Genomic DNA, 26,938 nt, shown 5'->3' with positions numbered 1-26,938 from the left:
GCAAACTCCACACAGAGATGGCCGAGGGTGGAATTGAACCCTGGTCTCCTCGCTGTGAGGTCTGCGCGCTAACCACTACCGCGCTATGGTGGTGAGTCTCATACCAGACAGTCTGCAGGTTGCACCCAAAGTTTTACTATCGTCCTACTAGAATGAGATCTTTACACACAACCAAAATGAATAAATAGTAATATGTCACATTTATAATCATTTATTTACACTTTGTACTCAAACATGTTCACAAAAATGCTTAAATATCCATTTTAAAAGTTCCCAAAACATAGAAAGAAAAAATACAAAAACTATTTATTTCACTGCATTGTGGTCACAGTATGAATCCAACTTGTACTGACAAAATCTTGTTACGGGGAGTCAAACTCAGTACATTCAAAGAACACCCAAGACTGGCTGTGGCAGGGAGCACCTGAAGCTCAACTTAGAATCTCTTTAAGATTCAACAGTGCAACATTTTCAGCTGGTCTTTCGGCAGGAGTGAATATACCACATAACACAAGGATGCAGTTATGTTTGTTGTCATTGAATACATGAATTTACAAGTATATGAATACCAGCTAGCCAGTGGTAATGTTCTTTGATTTTTTATTTGGGTTGAAAAATGTTTTAGGCTGCACGGCGGTAGAGTGGTTAGCGCACAGGCCTCACAGCTAGGAGACCGGAGTTCGATTCCACCCTCAGCCATCTCTGTGTGGAGTTTGCATGTTCTCCCCGTGAATGCATGGGTTTCCTTCCATATTCCAAAAACATGCTAGGTTAATTGGCAACTCCAAATTTTCCATAGGTATGAATGTGAGTGTGAATGGTTGTTTGTCTATACGTCTGTAGGAGATTGTGTCAGGTTGTGTTTTTAAGAAGTTGGAAATGTATAAAGAGCTTTTGTTAAAAAAAAATGTGTCCAGAAATCAGTGTTTTGTTTTGTTTTTTTAATCACCAGTCCCATGTTAGAACAGATATTTTCTGCACGAGTCGGATCCGCAACGACACTCCACTCGAATCCTTTTCTTTGGAGAACTGGAGACACCCGCTAGGGTGAAACTGGAGTCCATCTTGGAGCTTTCTGTGTCTACTGGATCAACTGGAAGCAAACAAAGGTTTCAGAGTAAGACAGATTGTTTTGTCTTATTTCTAAGCACGTTCATCTATTGATTGGCGTCTATATGAACTTACATGGGTTAGAGCAGGGGTGGGCAAACTACGGCCTGGGGGCCACATGCGGCCCACCAAGCGTTTGAATCCGGCCCGCCAGTTGCTTTCTAAGTAACTTCAACTTTTAACATACAAACTGGCAACATGACTTGCAAGTCGGATGTCTGATTTAGTCAAAAATAAACAACAAAACTGTCAAATTAAATGACATAGTTTGATGTGGTGTGATGTTTAAAGTGCTCCTAAAAAAGGGACATGAGAACATACAACTGATATAGGATAACACTTTTACAGATAAAATTAGACAAATAATTCAAGGAAAATGATAAGCATAAAATAGTGTGTGTGTGTTAAATATATGTTCTGGCCCCCCAGACAATTTTGTTAACTCAATGTGGCCCTCGAGTCCAAATATTTGCCCACCCCTGGGTTAGAGGATATACTATGTGGGGTGACATGATTTCGTGGAATGGTGCCACAGAGGGCAAAAGGACTAGTTTGACGGCCGAGACGGTGAACAAAAAATGAGGCTAATTTAGTCCAACTTTTTCAACAAAAAAATCATATGGAAATTGGGGTGTGAAAAATTAGATTTGACTATTTTAACTGTGCTATATCAGTTATAACAAATAGTACGACAAGCTAGTCTGCACTGTCATTCATTCATTCATTTTCTACCGCTTTTTCCTCGTGAGGAAAAAGCGGGGGTGCTGGAGCCTATCCCAGCTGTCTTGGGGCGAGAGGCGGGGTACACCCTGGACTGGTCGCCAGCCAATCACAAGGCACATATAGACAAACAACCATTCACACTCACATTCATACCTATGGACAATTTGGAATGGCCAATTAACCTAGCATGTTTTTGGAATGTGGGAGGAAACCGGAGTACCCGGAGAAAACCCACGCATGCACGGGGAGAACATGCAAAGTCCACACAGAGATGGCCGAGGGTGGAATTGAACCCTGGTCCTAGCTGTGAGGTCTGTGCGTTAACCACTCGTCCGCCGTGCCGCCCTAGTCTGCACTGTTTTCCATGAAATTTCTACTTTTGACCCAAAACGGTCTGTTTAATTTATTCCACCTCTGGCACTCCTCTAGGTATGGCCACTCTGCTGTGATTGGTTCACATTCCTGAGGACTTCCAGATACATAGGTCCACGTTTACGTAGTGCAGGCATTTTGCAGACCATATAATAGCCCATTTATAGAAAAAGCACAGTAGGTTGCGTTTAAACTTGAGACTTACTTTTCATCTTATAGTCAAAGGTGAGTTCCTCTCCTGCCCGAATAGCCCGTGTTGAAAATAAAGCGATTCGTGGGAGTCGCTCATCGATGTTGTCAATAAACACATTGAACACTTGTAGGTTTGGATTACACTGAAAACCCAGAAAAAGATAGGAGTGAGGTAAGTCATATCCACAAAATGCATTCTTCAAATCAAATAGTAACCAAAGAAAAAGCACAGTTGGCTACACCTACACTGTGGTTGACAAAGTGAGAGACGTTTCCTTGATGAGCAGCATCCACTGTGTACACGTCTTCTACGTAGTCCAAGTCAAATAGGTATGTAGAGCCTTGGCGGTCGTATATGTGACCTCGTTTCTCTGCTTCGTCTGTTGTGATGATCTGAAAGAAACAAGAATTAAGTGTTGACACTTCAGAACACTGCAGAATGTGAGATGGTTTTCATAGTGATTTTAGAACTGTTTGTCTTCTGAATATTCAAACATTGCTGTTCTGCTCTGGCAGGTCAGCACCCTTGAAGTATTTTTCTTACCTCTCCTACATATTCCATGACAAATGTGTTCTTCCTGATATGCTGCAGAGTACGGATTCCCCATCCACGACCGTTGTCAGTCTTAAAGATACACAGGTCAACCTGAATGCCTTTTTGCACCACTCTGTTGGGGCAGTCTGGGCCACAAAGGCACTGAGAGTTACACTCGTATATGGGCTCCCCCGGGCGGATCCGAACCTGGCCAAGTTCATTGTAGGCAAGACGGTGCAAGGATGCACCGGGACAACATCCGTTCACAGGTTCTTCTAAGCAGTTTTTACACTCACAACCCACAGCCATTTCATCAAAAACAATACCCGGGCCTGCTTTGTAGTGGTTGATGTAAGTGAAGTTCTTAGGTGGACCCTCGAGGTCGACATCGTTGCTGACAAAGATGCGCCCAGGATGGTTACATGTTTGGTTGAGCTGGAACCCCCAGCGTTCCAGTCGCTGACGTAGTTTAGCTTTCAAAACTAAAAAGGTTGAGGTTTCCTTATCCAGCTTTTTAGGGATGTTTCGTCTTTTCTGGCGTCTCAGCTCCTGATCCAGGTCTAGGTGGAACTGCTTCATCAGTTTGGGGCATTTGAGGTTCCTTTTAGGTTCCCAGGTGTTGACGGACTCTGGAAAGCCCCTCCATTTTACCAGGTAAAACTCCTCTTCCTGAAATACACATTCTCTGTTAGCAATTTTAGAACTCACATGACAAAACCTCAACTAAAGATAATGATTTTATCTAAACCAGGGGTCTCAAACACACAGCCCACAGGCCAAATGTGGCCCGCAGGACACTAGTTTGAGGCCCCTGCCTTGATATGAAAGTTTAATGTTAGTGAGGCCCGCGCAAGTTTGATATGGATGCTGTATGGTATCATGTACCCAGAAAAAATTATTACGTTTGATTAATGTTCATGTTAAAGGTTAAATAACTGTTAATAGTTATCCTCCCTATCTGTGTGGCAGTGGTAAGTTTTTGGCTTTTTAAGTTTAAAGGGAATAACTTGGAGGCTACTGTTTAGGTCGCGAGCTCTCTAGTTTGCGAGTTAGCATGTGTCACAAGACCCTGCAGTTGCGCAATATGTTGTAAATAAAAAGAGTATGAATGTGACTATAGAGGTGTTTTGTCATGTCTACAGGGCTCTAATAATGCTTTGTTAATTTTAATCTGAAAAAAATAATGTCTACCCACCAACAATATGTGGTTTCTCAAGTTTTTATTATTTGCCGTTTTATTATTATTATATTTATTTATGTATTACTGATTGATTGATTTTCTTTATTCTTGATTTGTTTATTTATTTTTCAACTTATTTTGTGTAGAAAAATAAAAAATAAGATATTTTAGAACAGTGTAATGTTTTATCAGAGCTTTACTTGTAGAAAATCGGAACCAAAGCAAAGTTTATTTATTTTTCTGTTTTTAATAAACGCGTTTTTGTTTTTGTTTTTTTGGAAAACCTGATGTGGCCCAGCCTTGCCCAGACCCTAGCTCCAGTGGCCCCCAGGTAAATTGAGTTTGAGACCCCTGATCTAAACCATAAACAGTACATATATCTCTCAGAAATCAATCGTTGTCTGTGATTAGAGACATAATAAAAATAACAGTAACTTACTTTAGTCTTCTTGTAGTCACAGAGGAACTCCACCTCATAATCATTGACGTTAGCTTTGGTTATGCCGAAATCTTTACAGTGGAGCCTCTCTGAGCGGCACAAGGCTTCAAGATCATCCCATGATAGCTTGCTGGGCACACTGCAATCTGATAAAGCAGAAGAATTCAAATAAATGGACAACACTGCCATCAGACATTAGGATGGGTAGGTGGCACTCCTGTTGGTTTATTGTTCTTCAGTTCAAAGGACCTTGCATTTTCACCTGTATACAGTACATATGTATATGAATAACACAACATACAGTAATACCTTACTATAGACTATAATATAATATAACTATATAATACTTTAGTAGAAGTCTGCACTGTACTGTGCTCATATTGTTAGCTGTTTGACCTACAATTTACATTATTATAGCATATATCACACACCATTATTTTTCAACACACATATTTTTCAGCAGAAGTTGGGAATTTTATCTCAAAATGTGCATTTCCGACGGATATTTGCTTATTACGTTGCAAAGCAAGCTGATAGAAGCTTTCTTGGAGGAAAAATGAAAAACATAATGCTTGCTTTAACAACATTGATCAGATAAGACCTGGCGCGAGTGTGTTTTGCCTGTTTAACTATCTTTAGCAATCTAAACACAACGACACCAATTACGTCTACAGCACATAACATGTTCTTTGACAGTGGTATTGCCAAACGTATCCATAGACAAGACATAGTTATACAGGCAATCTTGACAGAAATGTAGCAAAAGTAGACCACATTTAATGGCATTTAACGTGCACGACTACTTTCATTCCTGTATACACATTTAAATGTTACGCAACGATACTGTGCAGTACGAATAACCAAGACATCGTCATCATAAGGAATAACGCATAAACCATCGAGTGAATTCAAATGCGTGTTCTCACAATTTACCTTTCAAATTTTCCGCCATGTTTTCCGTGCAGCCGCCAAAAGTACATTGCTGGGACGGGCCAGACAGCAGAAGCCACAGTCACGACAGCTAATTGGTCGAGCATTTCTATATTTTTTTATCCATGTTTCTCATTGGCTCATTTGTCACTCAAAGCCCCGCCTTCTTGTCGTCCTGCTCCTCCTTCACACCCCCTTCAGTTCTTCTTCGTCTTTTTCGTTTTTCTTCTATGGTTTTTATGTAGAATGTGGGGTTTGCTAGTGTTTGCTACAAAGCATCACGACAATTACAAAAGAAAAAAAGCACAAGGTTAAAAGAAAACAATAACGTGAGTTTTTCAACACCGTGCAAATAAACGCCGATACTGTAGTGGGTGCTATTTAATTTTAAGGCCCTTTGTCCAGCTTGTCTTTGGCGCTAGCTCCAAATATTGCAGTCGTGTTGATCTTTTTGGTGCGAAGCCAACAATCAGCAAAAGTACACGTAAGAACTGTTTTCATGATTTCTCCGCAGTAATATTTTCCTCTGAAAAGTTGCCGAATAAAGGTTTCGAGAGTAAGTTCAACTGTATGTGCGAATAAGTCAGTACAATGACGTAATTATTTCGGCATTCAAGTGAATGTAAACCGTACAAACAACACTAAGTCTAAATATTTTTCATGTATGTGTTCAGTGCCAAACATTTTGGGGTACAAAAATGACAATATTGTTGTTGTTGCGTGACTAAAAAGCGAGAAAAGTTCTGTGAATTTTCTGTTATGGCAAGGTAACACGTATTCATAGGTGTGTGTTTGTGCAGTTCCACTATGGATTTGTCCAGCAGGCTCCTGGTGTGGATGCAGCTTGCTGAGAGCTGTGGAGTCACTACCCTCCAGCAGGGCATTCAGCAGGTTTGGATGCTGCTCCTCATTTGTCTTATCAGCAGGCTGCTCTTCAGATTGGGTGAGCATCACTGATTCAGTCAGGTACCTCAGATAAGAACATTTGCATTTGGAAATGGTTGTGTGCCTTTTTAAAACGAATCACTAAAGTTATGATTGCAATCAAACATGCTTCCATTTTCTGTGTGTTGGTTCTCAGGAGGCGTGTCCTCTGTGAATCACATTGTGTCAATGTTTGCCGGAATGTACAGCCTCTTCCTCTTCTTTGACCTGTATATGCTGTGGGTGATGCTGCTCAGTCTCCTCTGCTACCTCATTCTTCTTCTTGGCCGACACTCCAGTAGCAAAGGCCTCTTCCTGTCCACTGCTGTTCTCATTTACCTTCTCATTGGGTAAGAACGCAATTGACACTAGATTAAGGACTGCATGGTATTTAAATAGCACTGTATGTATACGTGGGTCCAGACTAGGGGCAGACTATATGCATATAGTATGTATATGTTTTAGCTCTGAATGAATGTTTGGATATTGTATTTTAATGCATCGTTTACTCTGTTTTTACTCAACTCAATTTTTATTTCGTTTTTCTCTACTGTAAAGCATCTTTGAGTACTCTGAAAAGCGCTATACAAATAAAATGTATTATTATTATTATTTAAACAAAGATATCTGTTCACATCGGTATTGGTTTTTCTGCTAAGAATGTATGTGAGTGATGTACAAGCTTAGTGTGCCCCCAGTTTGGAATTATTTCCAGGTTTTGCCTTTTGAATTGTAAATATGCGTGACCAGGTAAAATCACACCTTACTCCATCAGAGTTGTATGCTGCTGTTTTGGCAGGGTTGTTATGGCGTACATGTAGGCCTGTCACGATAATATAAATTATCGCCAATAACAATTATCGTCCACCAAAATTTCTTACCATGGCAGGCCTAGCATACATTTAACATTTTGTGACTTTTGTGTTTCAGGGAATTACATTTAATTGACACCGTGACCTGGCATAAGATAAGAGGTAAATTTAATTTATCATCGTCAAAGGTTTGTATGATGGATGGAACCCAGGATGTAATGCCATCCAGTATCTTTAGAGTTCAGATTTAAAGGGGGAATTTTGCCCACCATTCACAATCCATATGTAAAACATCTGCACATATTTATTACGTAGCACGAGAAAACAAGTTAATATGAGCTAGCTAAGAATGCATGTCATTGGGATACACCTTTTTCACTGTGAAGCTCTCTAAACTAAAAACCTGTGATCATGCATTTACACTTACACTGATCGTAACATGCAATGATGGGCAAAATTCCCCGAAAAGTGCAGTTCCCCTTTAAGACTAATGTCGCATGTATTATTATTTTCCAAGAAAATATTAAAAGTAGGCTTCCATCATATAATTTTCATGATTATATTCATTTATGAAGTCCGCTTATCCAGTCAAACGTTGACAGAAATATGTGCTCTCGGGTTTGTGTTTGTTTGAGAGGCAGTCAGATGGTGGTGGCGATGAAAGCCATTTCTCTGGCCTTTGACCTGGACAGAGGAGCAGTCACCGCTTGGCCCACACCAACTGAGTTCCTGGGCTATGTTCTCTTTGTGGGAAACGTAGTCTTCGGCCCATGGATCAGTTTTTCATCATACAAGGCTTCTGTTGCGGGCAGAAGATTGGTGAGAAATATTTTGTGATTTTTGTTGTGCTGGAAAAGTTGATGAGACCTTTTTTTGCTCCTCAGAGCTGGTTATGGCTATGGCGTTCCTCTCTCAGCCTGCTGAAGAGTCAGATTTGCCTGTTGGTGTCCTCTTGCATTGCTCCTTACCTGTTTGTTTTCTTCATCCCCATCCATGGAAATGCCTTCACAGACAAGTAAGAGATCTTGTAAAAACTATGTAAGTTACTTAACATCTAAATAAAGGAGATATGATCCCGTTTCTGTATTAGATTTTGAATATTAATGGTTTCATTTGGGTTTTTTTGTGTGTTTTGTAGGTGGCTTCATGCGTATGAGAATGCATTGTCTTTCCACTTCAGTAACTACTTTGTGGGCTACCTGAGTGAAAGCAGCAGTATGTTGGCTGGAGCCAGCCATATTGAGGAAAAAGACAGCATCCAATGGTGAGTTTATCCAGGGATGAGTGAATTTTTAAAGAGTTTTGTCAGCTGTTGTTTGGACATTTTGTTTGTCCCTGGAAAACCACAGCAAAAATTCATTCATTCATTCATTTTCTACCGCTTTTCCTCACGAGGGGGGGGGTGCTGGAGCCTATCCCAGCTGTCTTCGGTCGAGAGGCGGGGTGCACCCTGGACTGGTCGCCAGCCAATCACAGGGCACATATAGACAAACAACCATTCACACTCACATTCATACCTATGGACAATTTGGAGTCGCCAATTAACCTAGCATGTCTTTGGAATGTTGGAGGAAACCGGAGTACCCGGAGAAAACCCACGCATGCACGGGGAGAACATGCAAACTCCACACAGAGATGGCCGAGGGTGGAATTGAACCCTGGTCTCCTAGCTGTGAGGTCTGCGCGCTAACCACTTGACCGCCGTGCCGCCCCACAGCAAAAATTAGATTTAAAAATAGCAAAGTACAGTCAAACCTTGGTTCTTGAACCCCTCAGTTTTCTTAGAATTTATTTTTTGATGAAAACTTTCACCAAAATTTAATGTTGGTTTAGCAGTTAGGTTCCACACGGCAGACATGATTGTTTTTGTTTTGGCGGAAATGAGAGGACGACACCGCCAAAGACATCAGTTAGGTTAAGACACGTCTCTGCACGAAACGGTCTCTGTGGGCTGCAAGCCACAGGTGATTGGCATTCACTTTTGTTTCCGATACATTGTGTGATTTCATCTCCACACATTTTGCTGCAAAAAACTGAAATACCTGTTGAAAATGTTTTTTTATTTGTGTGCTAATTCTGCAGGGAAATGCAAGTGGTCAAACCTCTGAATGTGGAAATGCCTCACTCCATGATTGAAGTGGTGACTTCCTGGAACATTCCCATGTCACGGTGGCTTAAAACCTGTAAGTCTCCTTCTCTGACACAGGGTTGACAGGTGGTTGGGGGATAACACCACCCATATATGCTATAGGTTGTTTTACAGAAATTATTTTATACATATGCACTGGGCCTTGTAATGTTGGAAAGTTAACAATAAAGGTTTATTGTTGAATCATACACCTATTACGTAATTTGATATTTTTTTTCTTTCTTCAGATGTTTTCAAAAATGCAATGAAGCTGGGGACTTTTCCCGCTCTTCTTGTCACATACACTGCCAGTGCTTTACTGCATGTGAGTATAGTACACTTTAAATAACTTGAAATTATTCAACCCCTTTTAGAAATTACATTTACAGTGGAACCTTGGTTTTAGTCATTTATCTGTTCCCAAAGGTCCTACAAAAACTTAACTCAATTTGTCATAATTGAGTAATAGTAATAATTTGTATATAGTAATACAGTAAACCTCGGATATATCGGATTCAATTGTTCCCACTGGTTTTGTCTGATATAAGCGAAATCCGTTATATGTGTATACCGGAAAATGTCCGTTTTACGCATATATTGGATTTATATCTGGTATATGCGTAAATCGGATTTTATCCGTTATAAAAAGGCACTTCCTTGACTATGTTTCCAATGTACCTGGACGCGCAGGCAACGCTGCAAACGCTGCAAATGACGTCGTATAGCGGCCTGTCACGATTCGGCGAATCGGAGCGCCACGATGCGGCTATCCGATATATGCGAGGGAAATTTAATGGAAATGCATTGGAACGGGACTGGAGATTTTGTCCGAAATAGGCGAAATCCGTTATAAGAAATCCGATATATGCAATTAATTTTTATTGGAAATGCATTACAGAAAAATCGGTTCTTTTTTATCTGTCCGTTGTGAGCAAATTTGCGATATATCCGAGTCCGATATATCCGAGGTTTACTGTAGTAATAATAATATAGTATATATAAGATAAAAAGAATATATATATATATATATATATATATATATATATATATATATATATATAATAGTAATAATGCCAATCCAACAAATCCATTTCAGACACCCAAAAATATGAACAAAAACACATTTGATAGTGCTTAATTAAAATATTTTTGGTGCAAAAAACAATATGAAATGCACATAAATGACTAATTAAATGGCTTTGGAATTTTTCTGTAGGCCCCATAGGCAACCATACTGATAATCATGTTATAGAATTTTGTAAAATCATTTATTCAACATGTAAAACAGAAGAACTGTAATTACTGTAATCAGTAATTGTTGAGACATGGAGAAAGAAGCGGTAGGTTTAAATAAGATCTGCTTTTCCCTTTTCGTACATGTTGAATTGTTTCCTCAATATAACTTGTTTAGCGTGTCCCAAACAAATAAACCATTAATGTTATTTTACCATTTATGGAAATGTTAACTCATACTTTGTTGTCTTTAGGGTTTGAGTTTCCACCTCGGCGCTGTGCTGCTCTCTTTAGGCTTCATCACATATGTTGAACATGGTAGGAATTGTCTTCTTGCTTGCACATTGTAGAAAAAATGAAAGTGAAATAATGCCTTTTGTTTTTTTAGTCTATCCTTTCTGGTCACATGAGACATTACCTTAGATTACCTATTATGCTTTTTCCACTTTTCTGACCTATAAATTTTGTATTCTAGTGGTAAATAATATCCAAAGCATCACATAATGTGGTTTATTTGGAAGTGAGCCCTGAAAGAAGTCTTGGGTAGCTCTGTACGCTTTGTTTTTAAAGAGTTTTTTTTTTTGTTTACACCAAGTTTTACAGACGTAAACGCGGACCTACATATCCAGAAGTACCTTGAGGAGGGCTGGGGGTGGAGTAGATTAAACAGACCATTTAGGTTGGAAGCAGGAAATCAATGGCAAAACAGCAGAAAGGGGTGCAGAATCTGAAAGATCTAGAAAGCTTTTTGTGTGGGTTAGCATTTTTTAGCTGCTCTATAGGAGTCCACAGCTCAATACAAAGTGCCAAATATGATCATAATAGGTCCCGTTTAACACTATATGGTGATAGAGTGAAAAAAAGTTATCACAGGTTTTTTTAAACAGGTTTTCTGTGCTCTGACTGCAAAAATATTGAGTGTATAAATATGGTACCAATTAACCGCAATAAATGAAGGATGATATGTTTTTTTTCATTCTTTCGTCTCAGTTCTGCGAAAGCGACTTGCTGCTATCTTCAGTGCTTGCATCCTGTCCAGACCCTGTCCCTCTGAGTGCAACCATCAACATAAGAAGGTACAGCTTATATCTTTACATTTCTTACAAATCCTCTTTACTAGCCCACTGGAGTTTATTGACATTCAATATAGACATACACAGAGAAGTGGTACATGTAGGGTTAACCCTACTGTACATACTACTGTGTGCCATCATGAGTGTGGTGCAGTAGAGACGCTAACCATTGGAGTGGTTGCAACTCACAATTGTAAAGGGAAGAAGATGGATGGATAAACACTGTGAAAGTGTGCAGGAAATTGATTTGAGACGAGTCATATTCCTGCCCTAAGGAAATGAGTATGCAGTGTGTATACATACATATTGTAGTGTAATGTCAAGTATTGTATTTACATTTTCAGTATGTCTGGCTATGGTTTAAATGTTGTTTTTGTCCCTTTTGGTTTGCAGGAGTATTGGGTGATACTCCTCAACCTGTGTTTCACTTTTTTGGCTATATTCCACCTCACCTACTTGGGCTCCATGTTTGATCCTGGTGTTGAAGAGGAAGTGGAAGAGGTAAGAATTCCACAACGACAAAGGCTGCAGTTAAGGCATTGCAGTTACTTGGGCATGGAAACCAATGAAATGGTATTGACTTTTTCCACTGATGTGAAAAGTAACATCAATATAGTGCCTTTATTCCACTTTTATAATAAAAGTATACATTTTATAAGCCTGGATAAAGCATACATTGTAAGATGTCATCATGATGTCACCATATGGCCAATTCACTATCTATAATCATACATATGTATACTATCAAGTCTTGTTTTCACCTGTTTTGCAGGGTTATGCAGCCATCCACACTATTCAGCGATGGTCAGATCTTAACTGGGCCAGCCACTGGGTTGTTTTTGCCTCCTGGGTCTTCTATCGTTTAATCCTGTGATGTCTTCAAAGCAGAACACAATTTCCTTCCGTCTTGGGGACTCCCCATAGCAATCATGGGGCCAGTGATTTTTTTTGATGAGATGAAATGGAGGTTGAAGCGGCATCAATATATGAACAAATGTTTTCCAAAAATGTTTGTGAATCAGCCACAATGTGCTATTATATCCCGTTTAATTTCTGTTCTTTCGAAATACATTGAATATAAGTGCATATATTGTAAATACCTCATCTAGAAACGGATGAATATCTACATAGACTATTCACAGGTGTTTGTCTGACATGCTGGACGGATGTATTTGTTTGTGTTGGTGATGTTAAAGGTACACTTTGATTTTAGATGCATTTGAAAAGGTTGTGCGTCATTTTATTTTTTATACTACAGTCTTTTGTATTTCCACTATGCACATTGAACAACATTTATATGTTTATTTCTAATAGGCAGCGTGGGGGTGGGGCGTTCAAAGTATTGAATTTTGTAAAAAAAAAAAAAAAAGGCTTTAAAAAAGTTATAAATATTTGCTCTTTTTGTCCCTTTTTACTGAATTTTTGCTGGTGTTTCTTTTTTTTTTGCGGCCACATTTTGGACACCCTTGAGATTACGTAGCTTAAAAGGGGTCATTATCATTGCCAGGTGAGTATATATACACACATATATATTGTAGGTATATAAATGCACTTTATTTGTGAATTTATAGCAAAACTCTTCATTTCCGCAGGTCACGGAACTAATATTACGACGTGTTGTTGCTAGACGGACTGAAAATATTGGCGTGTGTTCCATTAGGCCACAACAAAACGGGCGGAGTTCCAACACATCCGGGCATTTGGACCTTTCTCAGTAATGTCAAGTATTGGAACATAATTTACCGTCTCATTAGTAAGTCTAATGTACACTACAAAAATGAAGAACCGCCAGAAAAAGAAAATATAACTTTAAAATGACAATATAACTTTAAAATGACCACATACATTTGACACATTGTACCTTTTTAAATGTCGTTTAAATGTGTTTTTTCCTGCAGTTCCGTCGAGTACCTATAGGGGGTAATAGATCGGCCAGGCTTCTGTCCATGGTACTGAAGGTTGAATTAGAACTGTCCATCAAGTGTTTCCTGTCAGAGGTGTTGACTTGGTCCAAGCGATCCGGTCATTCCATGTGTTGGTGGTCAGCGATGAAGGCCAAGTTTTAAGGAGAAGCTCGACATCTCTTTTAAACGTTGGTTGTGTGGAGATGTCGACGAGGAGGGGGAGGGGAGGGCATTAGTCTGAACCTAAGGTAAGGCTTTATTTCTCTCTGACAAAGACAAGGCATGAAGCGTACTTATTTGCGTTTCGAAAGGCCCGGTTCGGCTTTTTAGATGTTCTGACACCAAGCAGGCGGCGATCCGCTTTTTGGGTCATTTTACGCCAGGTCCCACTGTTTTCAAATGATATTTATTACTACCGATGGTAATTGCAGCGGCAACAATGGCGACTGCGTGCCAAAACCCGTTCGAGTAAATACTATGACACGGAACGCCTCGGTCCGCTTTGGTTTGGCCTTTCTCTCCGGCATATAAGTACAGAATAACTGGAAATAGCTCCTTCGAGATAGGCCCTGTTTTGGGCTGTCATCAAACACGTTTTTTCTGTAGGCCAGGTTCATATTTGTAGTGTCATTTATGTCAAAACGTTCAAAATCGTACACATGAAGCTGGTACTGTTTAAAATACCTGCTGTCATAAGTACTTTTATTAAAAGCTAGCCCATTCAAACTTTCAATACAATTCTATTTCTTTTCTCTGCTTGTTTTAACTATGCACAACCAGGTTCAAACTTATTCAAGAATGTTTGTAATTGTAAATATTTGTTTTTTTTCTACCCTGGTTTGTATATATTGGACATTTTCTGCAATAATGTAATGTGACAAGAAATTCTGAAAGTTCCCCAGCGTCCAGTTGCATTGCTGGATGCCATCGTTTGGTCTACTCACAACCACAAGGCAGCATATTATCACCAAAGTGAGGCCAGGGAGCTATTTTCAGCACACAGTGTGCGTTTTAGTGGACCTCTACATATTATTAATTACATACAGTATTAGATATTACAAAGCTGTGTATCTTATCTTTCAGATGAGCCAAGACAGTACAGAGACACGAACACGAACCCGCTCCAAAGGCATTCGAGGTCAGTATGCACACACAGTGAGAAGGGCAGTGGTGACCTTTTGAAGTCTGCATTCCCTCGTTAGGACAAGCAGTATAGAAAACAGATGGACTTTACATAACAGTGTTTGTCCTTATTTTCTAATATGAATTGTGTATATAGTAAACATGCTCCCTATTTGCAGTTTTATCAGAAACCTCTGGACATGAGATGAAGCATGAGCTGAGGTAAGTGTTTTTATTCTTCCAAATATTCACTACTACCATACAGGGAATACATGATGGTGACATGTTGTGGTTTTGTTGTCAGTAGCACTTGTCCCATCCCTGGATGCGATGGCAAAGGTCACGTCAGTGGAAGATACTCAAGGCATAGAAGGTATGTGTTGTTATGGAGTTAATAACCACCATTAACATGCAGTGCTCTTCTTGGTACATGTGATAGGCGTAGGCTCCGGCTCACAAGCAGTATAGAAAATGAATGGATGGAATAAGTACCACCTTGCTTTTTTTCAGTGCACTGGGATGTCCAACTGTAAAGAAAAGAAAGCTGGAGGAGGCAGAGGCTGAGGAGAACCAGTCTTCCCCCAAGAAGAAGGGTCAGTCTGCTGTCATGGAAGAAGAAGAAGGCTTCACAATACATAATGACATAGACGAGGAAGAGAATGAGCAGAAAGAGGAGAAAGAAAAGGAAGACCTCAAAGAGAAAGAAAAAAGTAAAGCAAACAGCGGAGCAGAATCAATACCAAGTAAGTAAAAAGAAGACGACTCTTTACAAAATTTAACCAACTTAAAATATGCAGAGCCTTGTTTTGGTACGGTCCCATCTATCTATAATTAGGGCTGTCAAACATAATGCGAGTTAATGGCGGGAACTAATTTATTTCATTTATTACATTAAAGTTTTTTCCTGTAATTAATGCACACGCATTAACTCTCGGTTATGACGACATGCCCTGTCGTTTCAATAAAATACAGTAAAAACAAGCAACACACACACACAGTGATTAATCTGATTCAAAATGTTAATCATTTGACAGCCCTATCCATAATACATGTCATCATATTCGGAACACTCTGTTGAGACACATCACTGAATGACACTACTTTTGATTCACAGACAGCTGCTCCCCATTGATGAAAGAAGACAACGTTGTCGCAGAAACTGTTGTTTGTGCCACAACTAAAGATGACAACATCACAGTGGAGACTGAGAATGAAATTGTAACTGAAGAACCTGGTAAGGACGAGAAACCGGCGAGAGCAGAACAAGTGACAGATGATAATCAAGAGAAAACTGATACCGGGTCAGATATAATCGAAGATAAAGAGGCAACAGAGCACGCTCAAAGTGCCTTTGAGAGAACTGAGGTGGAACATACAAGAGAAGAGGATGACGAGGAGGAGGAGGAGGAGGAGGAGGAGGAGGAAGCAGAAGACGAAAACAGATTTGTTGACGACAGGTCAGTAGGAAGACAGACACTAAGTCAAGAAAACTCCGATCACCAGTACTCCACTGGACACTACAACCATCATCAGGTCAACGAGTCAGCAGAGGAGCAGAGAAAGAAGGAAGCAAAAGAGGAGGAGCCTGAAGAGGAGGAGGGGGACGACGAAGAAGAGGAGAGGATCCAACAAGAGGTTGATACCCCTTATTCTATGAGTCCACACAGTCAAGCATCTCAGGAATCTCTTGATGAGGAGAAGGTCTGCACTCCTATGACTGAAGAAGACGCATACGAAGCACCAGAGGAAAGAGAAGATGCAAAAAAGCAGCAGGAGGAGGAGGAGGAGGAAACAAGCCGAGTGCATGTGCAGGCAGAGGAGGAGGAGGAGGAGGAGGATGAAGAAGAAGAGGAAGAAGTTGATGACCATTGCTCCAGCAAAGTCTCTCCGACCACTGTGGTCATCGAGGTGCGTTCCGAAGAGGAGGACGACGAGGAAGAAGACGAGGACGGAGAGGAGCATGACTGCATCTCAGAGGGCTCGGGGATCACAGATGATTCTGAGAACTGGGATATGACTCGAGGCAACCTTGGGCTGCTGGAGCAAGCTATTGCCTTGAAGGCCGGCGAGGGGAAGGAGGGTCAGGAGGGTCAGGAGGGTCAGGAGGCTCAGGGCTCCCAGGACTACCAACCGTACAACAGCCCCAGCAAAAGCTCAGACGCTGTGCTGCGACGCAGTGCTCACTACAGCAAAGGTAGTCTTTCATATTTACTTCTCGAAACAAATCTGCTCTTTATAAATTATAAAGCTTGTGCAGCCACATTCTGGATATCTACAGTATTATCACATACTACAGTATTAATTGGCCCTGTACCCTAGAAACCGCCCATGAATGATACAGGAAAAGGCTGAAATGATACTGTGTCAAAGCCCAGACCAAAAAACCCAAACTTGATTAATGGAACTTTAATTGTCAGACATTGATAAGATAAGACTGTTGATCAAGTTTGATTAAATAGTACTATTTAATCAAAAGACCATTTTGTTTCCAGAAAATGTTCAGTTTATTACATGTATTATATCTAAACAGTGTAAACACAATAATTGCAAAAATATTTCAACAATAATATTTTATCAACAGTCTTATCTTATCAATGTCTGACAGTTAAAGTTCCATTAATCAAGTTTGGGGTTTTTGGTGACTGGAGAAGCACTAGGCACTAAGCACTTGTGTGCTGTTCTCTGATTGGTTGTTTCACGGGCACGATACCAGAGCAGCGCGCTCTGACTGGACAGCTACGGGGGCTGATACTGGACATGGTTAAACTCTATATTTTATCAGTATCACTGCCCTGGGCTTTGACACAGTATCATTTCGGCCTTTTCCCGTATCATTCATGGGCGGATTCTAGGGTACAGGGACAATTAATACTGTAGTATGTGATAATAAGCTCATCACATGGTTTGTCTGGTTTCAGGCCCAGTATCATGCCCCCGCGTACAAGTATATGCCCTCGACCTTCTCTGGCTGATACTGACACTTGGGGGCATGATACCGGGCCTGATACCAGACAAACCATGTGATAACCTATAATTATGTAACTGCCCTGTATGGAGTGTCTCTGGTATTACTTCCCATGTCAATGTCCAATAACAATGGCTACTAATCAGTCCATCCTTCTTCTCATCAGACAAAAAGGAAGTCAAGTGTCCAACCCCTGGATGTGATGGGACAGGTCACGTGACTGGACTGTACCCTCACCACCGCAGTCTATCCGGATGTCCTCACAAGGATAGAATCCCTCCAGAGGGTAAGTACATCCAACCATACAATTATTCTGCTAGAAATCCTCCAAATGTATAGTTCACTGTAAATGAATCCTGTTGTTTTAACAGGTTATTCTGCAGGAACTTTCCGAGTTGGTGATATTTTGTCTAAACTATTTCTTTTCTATTGTCTTTAGTAACTTTAATAACCACGATACCGCTATTAAAAGTACTACTATTACTCACACTAATACCACTAACTGTTTCTTTGCTAGTTCTTCCACTACTGACTGTACTGCTGTGTGTTACTACAGTATCGCCTCCTTTAACAATGTCAACTGTCTCCAGCAATCTAAACCGACTGACCCAATTTCTATCTGCTGTGTCTGTAGTCCTGGCTATGTATGAGAACGTCTTGAAGTGCCCCACACCTGGCTGCACCGGCCAAGGCCATGTCAACAGTAACCGCAACACACACCGCAGGTTAATAATGGACTCACACTGACAAGCATGCACTCGTATGTTCACACACTGGCTACGTTTATATGCAGTCAAATAACTGTCATAACTGGAATATTAGCAATAATCCGGAAACATAAATAACCCTTTTGAAAAACACTACTATGCTCATATTCCGGTCTTTAAAAACCCGAATATTACCCCTGGGTTATTCGTTTTCTAACCTGAATACTGAGTCATTTATACGCCTATCGGGATATCCCCATCGAAAGGAATACTGATTTGTGTTCTGCGCATGCTCCATTCGAAAGGAATCTTGGGTATTTGACAGGAAGTATTGAATTTGAAAACATGGCGGCATGCAAAAGGGCATATTTTTGGACCGAGGAGGAAACTAACTGTAGCACTAAGAAAGGCAAGTACTACCTGTCCCGGGTTGTGTGTTATACGCCTTGCTGGTGTTTTTGTTTTTGTATATAGGAAAAAGAAGCGGAAATGACGCGCTTCGCGTCATGGCGTTGTCGTGCGTCGCTGCGTCGTTTACCGTTTACAATGACCATATATAAAGGGATAACCTTGTTTGCTCAGGCATGTAAAAAGGTTATTCCGAATGTTTCGGAAAACGGAATATTGAGTGCATGTAAACGTAGTGAATGTTAAAATAAAAAATGGGATATTGGGCTGTTACACTCAATAAAAAAGATACATTATAATTATCAGCCCAATGTTAGCATAAAAATGCAATATCGGTATCAGAGCATGGTACCACTGTACAGTACAACTGTACAATTTTTAGTCACTTTCTGAGGTTTCCATTTTGTCCAGAACCTCCCCCACTAATATTGTTTTCAATTTGTAGAAATGGTCAGCATTCTAATTTCTGATTTATAAAGAAATGTTCTGTTTAATCTAAAAATTTCAATGTGTCGATCTTGTCAGTCTGTCCGGTTGCCCCATTGCTGCAGCAGCTAAACTGAACAAGAACCAGGATAAGCAGGTCCATTTACAGGCTCCAGTCAGTGAACCCACATCCAACTCTGACAGGGTGCTCAGGTAAGCAAAAGCTTTACAAAAGTCAAGTTTAGTAATATACTAACTATTGCTATTTGGTGAGGCATTACCACAATAGTTTTGGTATTATACCTATTATGTTCTTAGTTTCTGTTCCATCATCGTTTACGAAGAGGAACATGACTTTGGAATTAAGTTTAAGATTTGTGGCTGTGGTTCCGGAGATGGCTGACAAGACCAATCCAGGCCCGCAAAGTGGAAGTGGAGGTGTGCGGGAAGCGTGTTTTTTCCGAACCTATGTAGTCCGCCAGGCTGGGCGGTCTAAGTGTTGACGTTGATGTCTATAGCTTTGAAGGACAATTTGAGGCAGTCCTTGAAGCATTTCTTCTGTCCTCCAACGTTCTGAGTAATGCAAGTAACAATGCATTTTAACCATGTGGTGACATGTAAAAACGTGGAAAAATTGTGGGCTTTTTTTAAACGTGTGTTGTACATTTGACCTTTTAGCACGTATTTATCAGTGATTACTGATATCCACATTTTTAAGATGTGTATCGCAATATCCCCAATTACTTTTACATTTTTTATTTTTACTATTTCCTCCAGGCCTATGTGTTTTGTAAAACAGCTGGAGATCCCCCAGTATGGTACCTACAGGCCCAACACGGTCACAACCACACCTCGAGCAAACCTGGCCAAGGAGTTGGAGAAATACTCCAAGGTGTCTTTTGACTATGCAAGCTTTGACGTCCAGGTGTTTGGAAAGCGTATGCTTGTTCCAAAAACAACCGCTACTGAAACATCACCCAAGGCCTTCAAAAGTAAGAGGCACACTAACACACTGGTATACACAACTAATTTTCCCCTCATAAACAAAGAACGCAACAGTTTTTCTTCCTGCATCAAGATTCAAGGGACAGGGAAAGCATCATGTGACAATGACATCATTCAAAGCTTTTCAGCTAGCATCCAATGAGATTGCTCATCCTGTTCACATGGTATAGCTGTGATGTATACACTAGTTACTGTATAGTCAACTGTACATTTCATGATAAGGAATCACTTTCTGAAGCTGATAATTACCTTTTTTACCTTGCAATGTTGAAAGTAACTTTTGCTCTACCTTTACCCCGCTCAGCTAAATCCTTCACCAAGGCCTCTTCCCCAACCCGGACAGAATCAGGAGGCCTTTCAAAGACGACTTTGTCCTCCAATGAATATGACTGCAGTCAAGATGCCGAGGCAGCCCATATGGCCGCTACAGCCATTCTCAACCTGTCCACCCGCTGCTGGGAGAGACCAGAGACCCTTAGCAACAATCACAGGGAGCCCTGCACCGAGGTATGCTGGATTCAATTCCATCATGATCTGTTTGGGACTAAAAATCTCATATTGTTTTGATAGTGGTCCCAGTGCTTCCCTTTATAACCACATAATTTGACTGAATCAAAGGTGAAAACAGATATTTAGTCAGACAATGTGCATGTGTTTTTTTGCCTATGCATTAAAACGACTAAATAACTAAAATACAACTACAAGGCTTTCAGAAGACGCATTCAAAGGTGCTGTGTGATGCTTTAATTGTACATTGGTCAGTAATGTTACAAAGGAAGAAAAAAAATAACTAGCACTAACAAACACTATATTAGATTGGGTCTAGATTCTACTATGTTTCTGCATTCTGTGTATTTGTCTCCACTCACCAAGACTGTATGACAGTCTGTAAGACTGTAAGACTGTATGACAGACAAAAAGGCTCACTTCCGTTCAGGCCTTTGAACCAATGTGGCAAAGTGCACAAACCAATGCACAGAGTGAACCCTTCCTGCCCCTTCTCTGCCTGCCTGCCTTCGACCCGGCCGGCTGGGGGTTCCTCCCTTTGATGTGGGGGCCCGGGTGCTGGTCCCCCTGATGGCACGGGCACGGCTTGCGGCTCCTCCCAGTGTGGCCGGCCCCAAATGTGGCGTTTCCTTGATCCTTCGTGCCATGCCATGTCTCCCTACTGTGTGTGATTGCGTGTGATTGTGTGTGTGTGTGTCTAGTATGGAGGATGGGAGGGAGGGGCTTTCTTTGTAATTGTTTTTCTTTTTAATTGTGGTAATTGTTTTTAATTCTTTAAAGCACTTTGTGTTGCATGTCTCTGCAGGAAAAGTGCTCTACAAATAAAGTTGATTTGATTTGCCTGTTTGAAGGCGTACATAATCTATTATGTCTTCCAATAGGAGCCTGATATTGAAGTCGATGAGAACGGCACCTTGGACCTCAGCATAAAGAAGACCAAGAGAGAGAGCGTGCAGTCTCCAGAGCCGTCATCATCCTCTTCCTCATCTTCTCAGCACACAGGAGGTGCATTATCTCAGGGCCACACTCAACCCGAGTGGGAGGGGCCGCTGGACTTCACCAAATCAAGCAGTGTCAAGGAGGAAGGCCACGATGAGGTACAGTGCACCTCTCTGGACTCGGTGATCAGTGACGCACCGCATCAGTTCAGTCATGGGGGTCCTGTTTTTGTGCTGACACTAGGTGGATTATACAGCTACCTCATACACCTCATCTGATGTTGAGGACGAGGACCAGGAGAACTTGGAGGACAGGAAGTACCCTGGGGAAGTCACTACCAGCAGCTTCAAGGTCAAGTTCCCACCCAAAGACAGTAAAAAAGACATTCTTGTGTAAGTCACAGCGCTCTTTGTCTTACCTGCATATTATTGACACATACAAAAAACCTACCCAAGTGTGTTATTTTCTGATAATGAAGTTGTAGTATTATTCTCTAGATGTCCCACCCCAGGCTGTGATGGTAGTGGACACATCACTGGCAACTATGCATCACATCGAAGGTAAGACGTGCACCGACTGGAGAGTCATGTCAGGATTTCTCTGTAAGCTGTATTAATTAACATTTCTTGAAAGGATGGAAGCAAATAAATATTTATTAATATTATTATAATATTTATTTATATCAACTTCTTGCTGCGCTGCACTTTGGTGTCCAAACAGGAAAACAACACCGCTGTCTTTCTCGATGTCTGTCTGGCTCTGCTTCATTCAGTCTTCCATGCCCCACATCCTCCTCTTGCTCTGTTTTCTGATAGTTTCTCTCTAATCTTCCAGTCTATCAGGCTGTCCTCTTGCAGATAAATCACTACGGACACTCATGGCTGCCCACACAGCTGAACTTAAGTATGTGAGATGTCTTTTGCTTCTCAACTTCTCTCAACGCTTACTTATTTCTCTTTTAATTAATTTCCCATTTCAGTTTATTTCCTATTCATTTGGTTTGAGTTCCAAATTGAGGCGTTTTGAGAACATGTAGGCCGTTTTTGATGGACACTTAAAGCATTTAAGTAAGACATTTCAATCTTACGACTCAGGTGTCCGACTCCTGGCTGTGATGGATCAGGCCATATCACAGGAAACTATGCCTCACATAGAAGGTAGAAACTCTTCTTCTCCACTCATTATTTTTGGGGCTTTTTAATTAGTCGGACGCTCTGTTTTCCTCTCTTCCAGTTTGTCCGGATGCCCTCGAGCCAAGAAGGGTGGAGTCAAATCCAACCCCACGAAGGATGATAAGGATGACTCAGAGTTATTGCGGTGAGAATGAGAAATAAGCGATGTACATACACAATGTGCACAGCTGTACTATAAGTAAAAAATGCAATTAAACAAGACAACCACTAATGAGAATAAAGTAAAATATCAGGACAATAAATTCATAAGAGCAAGAGAAAAAAGAAAATATAAAAACAGCAAAATTAACTAAAATAAAACTAAGAAGACTCATTCAAAAATGTTGAGACACAGTATATTCTAGTCATATTCTAGTATTGTACATCGATCAATAGCTGTCAAGAATATTACTGTAATATTCCCAGAGACACACATAGGGAACACATTCATAGCAAGAGCACAAGTCATTTATGCCGTAAATGGCTTATGACTCAAATTATATCAACTATATTAGGTAATACGAGTGTAAAGGAGACTGTAGGGGTGTTATTTAATGTCTCGAGGGCTCTAAGGTCACTCACAGGTTTTCTATGATAAGGAATCCTACTTTTTGGAAATGCACTTAAATGATTACAGTATTGTGTCTTTTTTATATTGTAATATGCAGAAAAAAATAATGTAAAATATTAACAAATAATGTAGTTTTAGAAGCATGAAGTTGATATTGTAATTGTCATTTTATAAGAAAGCAAGCAAAGTTGCGATTTTTGGACAATTAACATGTAACCTTCTCACCTCCCTCACTTGGTCATGTCTCCAGGTGTCCTGTACCCGGTTGCGACAGTCTCGGTCACATTAGCGGGAAGTATGCCACGCACCGCAGCGCTTACGGCTGTCCTCTGGCAGCACGTCGACAGAAGGAAGGTGTTCTTAATGGAACTCCCTTCTCGTGGAAGACTTTCAAGACCGAGGGCCCGACCTGCCCGACGCCAGGCTGTGACGGCTCCGGACATGCCAATGGGAGTTTTCTGACGCACCGCAGGTACAGTATCTATGATTTTGTCAGTATACACAGTGAGAGGAACTGTTTGAAATAAAAAGCTGCTTTTGCTAGTTTGTCAGGTTGTCCCAGAGCACTGGCCAGTAAGAAGAAAGCCAAGTTCCCTGGAGATGAGTACATCACTGCCAAGTTCAGGGCGAGTGACGGTAAGAAATGTTCAACAGTGGAACCTCTGGTTTTCATCATTAATTCATTCCGAAAGTACATTATAATCCTGTTGTTGCTGACAATACCTTCATATTTTGCTCCGACTTCTCTCTTGAATTCAATAGTGTTTCTCACCTTATTTATCCAAGTTCTGAATGGAATGCCTTATCGGAGCAGAGCGCTGAGGATGACATTTTGCTCTGTGTGCATTCAATGAAACACAAACAGCACAAAATGTTCCTTGGCCAGAATCTGTCTGTAGTGTCCCAACTCTAAAAGAACCACAATCATCCATTCTTTACAGAAACTGAGTCATCACCACTGTATACATACTGTATACAAAAACGACTACTAAACTAATTTCTTGACCAGAATCTGTCTGTAGTGTCCCAACTCTAAAAGAACCACAATCCATCTATTCTTTACAGAAACTGAGTCACTACTGTATACATACTGTATATAAAAACGACTACTAAACTAATTTCTTGCTACAAGCTTCATACTTATGAATAACAATGTGTGTTTTTTCTTTTGACCAAGTTCTGGACAACGATGAGGACATCAAGCAGCTCAATCAAGAGATCAACGACCTGAGTGAGTCCAATTCAGAGATGGAGGCAGACATGATGAATCTTCACACCCAGGTTAGTTGAGCTGATCAGCTATCAAGGGACAATTACTTTATGATCCCACCTGCTATCTCATATGGTTCCAAGCTTAACATCTTTGCTGTTTTGTTGTTGTGGAGTCACAATTTGCAAGAGACGTTACAAACTTCTGTTAGCCCCCTCAGACTTAGAAAAATCAAAGTTTTCAAGTTTATGGAATCTGCCAAAATAGTAGAAATGGTTCATTGCACATGGGTTGGTCACTGTTCAGACGTGGACCAAAAGGATGTCTGCATAATTTGACGATTGGTTATATAAAGGCCGCCCAGTGAACGGCATCATGCCACATCTACCACGTGAACAACGTCTCCGGGTGCTGGGTATGGTTATGGTGGAGGCCGGTTTGAGCTACAGTGATACAGCCGGGTGTATATGGACTGTTCCCAACCCACAATCAGAAACCTGCATGAACGCCACAACACCACAGGCTCTGTTGACGATAGACCGCATCCAGGGCTAGAGTCGTACATCACGGGAAACACAGAACAGGAACAAGACCCGGGATCAGCATCCCCACTCTGCGTCTACCCGGTATTGACTGTTGTGACCTTATGTTTGGCAGGTGCCAACAATGATCCACAATGTAGCTCTACATGCCGGTGTGTATTGTTTGCCTCAGGACATGCATTATTATATGACCTTTCTTCTAGATCTCGTCTATGGAGAAGAACTTGAAGAGCATGGAGGAGGAGAATAAGCAGATTGAGGAGAAAAATGAGGCCTTGTTTCTGGAGTTGTCTGGCCTGAGTCAGGCACTGATCCAGAGTCTGGCCAACGTCCGTCTGCCGACCATGGTGAGCGAAACTCTTGAACAATTGACCCAAGAATAACACTTTTAGATACCGAAAAACTTTCCTGCAAGGACTCAATTGTTAATCTAACCTTGTGTCAGTCCATGGTTACATGACATGAGTCTTATTTATTTCCTTGATTATTATATCTACTATATTGGGTAATATGAATGTAAAGGCTCGATCCTAACATGTTTCTATGTATTTTACTTTGACCGAGTTTTTAGCTACAAAAACGACCATTAGGTTGCATTTGATAAGAGCGTGTGTGTTTTCAGCAGGAGCCGTTGTCAGAGGACAACTTCGACAATTACGTGGAGACCCTGACTCACATGTTCACCAATAAGGACTGCTACCAGAACCCGGAGAACCGAGCTCTGCTTGAGTCCATCAACCAGGCGGTAAAAGGAATCGAGGTGTGATGCGTTCAAGGAACAAGGACATGACAAGAGTTAAAAGTTTGTGGCAGAATCTTCTCATTTGGAACATTGCCATCTGTTCTTTGTATATTTCTTTGCTCTTGTGTATACTTTTCCTGTTTGCATGTTGCTTTAGGACAATGAAGAGTGGGAACACACGTACACATGGCGGTCCAACTGCTACTGTGACATTTGGCATGTGAAACGTGCAGAAGATAAGATTCCCTTGCTGAACATATCCTATGTCCACTCTATAATGTTGGTAGTATTCTGTAAGATCATAGTGATGTTCCACCTACTGGACTAGCTTTTTCTCGCTTCATTCTTACTATTGCTGTGTGACTACTCGTCATTTGCAAATGTTGGCTCATTATAATATATTTATTCATGTCGTGTATATGATTATGTTTGTCTACTATTATTTATCAACTATTTATTCACGGTTTAATTTTAATGTGTTACCTGAGAAGATTTTAAAGCAGGAGACTAAAGCAAATGAACAAGAGAAGGGGAAAAAAAACTTTCTCAGCACTGTTGAACAAAGGACATATTTTAAGATATCAACTATGAATTGTTTTATAAAGTTATTTATTTAAAATATTGGAATCTTTTTACAGTAAATGCAAACATTTTGTATATGAAAGTTTTGAAATAATTTACTAACGACTTTTTATTTATGTATTTATTTATCAATGCTTCTGTTTTTATTATTTTTGACAATATGTGTTGGGGTATTTTGCAATTCACTGAAAATATAGAACTGCACTGATTTGGTGATGAACAAAGTGACGTGTGAAACAGTGATGGTGAATATTCATTTTGTTGTGTCTACGTGTGACGATGACTGTGTATGGATTCTCTGTGGTAGTTTTTGAAAATAAACGTTGACCAACATTTAACGCCGCATCCACTTCTATAGTACAGGGTGCGCGGGACCAGTCGCCATGATGGTGAGCAGAATCCAGGAACGTTGCAAGCGTTGACATGTCCTCGGCACAGTGGTCAGCAATTAACTGGTCTAATAACGCTTCTAAGGTTCTGTGTCA

The 26,938-nt window shown here is 40.6% G+C and overlaps 3 protein-coding genes across 6 annotated transcripts; 2 read left to right on the top strand and 1 right to left on the bottom strand.

Annotated features, from left to right (window-relative positions):
• Positions 1–246: 246 nt before the first annotated feature.
• suv39h1a (SUV39H1 histone lysine methyltransferase a) lies at positions 247–5,637 on the bottom strand. Its single transcript, XM_058051795.1, has 6 exons — positions 5,485–5,637; positions 4,552–4,697; positions 2,942–3,601; positions 2,644–2,790; positions 2,411–2,540; positions 247–1,093 (listed from the first exon to the last, which is right to left on the bottom strand). The coding sequence occupies exons 1-6, from the start codon at positions 5,501–5,503 to the stop codon at positions 960–962; spliced, it is 1,236 nt and encodes a 411-aa protein (XP_057907778.1). The 5' UTR covers positions 5,504–5,637; the 3' UTR covers positions 247–959.
• An 85-nt stretch (positions 5,638–5,722) lies between these two features.
• On the top strand, positions 5,723–15,264 carry LOC131104509 (protein-serine O-palmitoleoyltransferase porcupine-like). 4 transcript variants are annotated; one of them, XM_058051787.1, is made up of 19 exons: positions 5,723–5,810; positions 5,887–5,965; positions 6,306–6,424; positions 6,563–6,755; positions 7,336–7,379; positions 7,855–8,036; positions 8,102–8,232; positions 8,356–8,481; positions 9,300–9,400; positions 9,594–9,670; positions 10,833–10,896; positions 11,569–11,654; positions 12,045–12,152; positions 12,424–13,404; positions 13,550–13,803; positions 14,639–14,693; positions 14,857–14,899; positions 14,985–15,050; positions 15,188–15,264. In XM_058051787.1, the coding sequence occupies exons 3-14, from the start codon at positions 6,319–6,321 to the stop codon at positions 12,523–12,525; spliced, it is 1,320 nt and encodes a 439-aa protein (XP_057907770.1). In that variant the 5' UTR covers positions 5,723–5,810; positions 5,887–5,965; positions 6,306–6,318; the 3' UTR covers positions 12,526–13,404; positions 13,550–13,803; positions 14,639–14,693; positions 14,857–14,899; positions 14,985–15,050; positions 15,188–15,264. The 4 variants fall into 4 exon arrangements, with proteins under 4 accessions (XP_057907770.1, XP_057907768.1, XP_057907769.1 ...); XM_058051785.1 differs by having other exon boundaries at positions 6,282–6,424; XM_058051786.1 differs by lacking the exon at positions 5,887–5,965 and having other exon boundaries at positions 5,725–5,810; positions 6,282–6,424.
• Positions 15,265–18,445: 3,181 nt separating this feature from the next.
• On the top strand, positions 18,446–26,791 carry LOC131104505 (myelin transcription factor 1-like). Its single transcript, XM_058051781.1, is given in 15 exon segments — positions 18,446–18,758; positions 19,283–19,396; positions 19,961–20,175; positions 20,493–20,695; positions 21,577–21,792; positions 21,878–22,026; positions 22,132–22,194; positions 22,469–22,537; positions 22,729–22,818; positions 22,820–22,951; positions 23,628–23,849; positions 23,922–24,013; positions 24,555–24,658; positions 25,333–25,476; positions 25,752–26,791. Coding segments are annotated over 13 exon segments (1,839 nt in total). The 5' UTR covers positions 18,446–18,758; positions 19,283–19,396; positions 19,961–19,964; the 3' UTR covers positions 25,896–26,791.
• The last annotated feature ends 147 nt before the right edge of the window (positions 26,792–26,938 follow it).

Source organism: Doryrhamphus excisus, chromosome 16 (genome assembly GCF_030265055.1).
Source record: "Doryrhamphus excisus isolate RoL2022-K1 chromosome 16, RoL_Dexc_1.0, whole genome shotgun sequence".
Taxonomy (NCBI): domain Eukaryota; kingdom Metazoa; phylum Chordata; class Actinopteri; order Syngnathiformes; family Syngnathidae; genus Doryrhamphus; species Doryrhamphus excisus.
The sequence above is the reverse complement of the archived record's forward strand: the minus strand, read 5'-3'. Positions and strand labels throughout refer to the sequence as shown.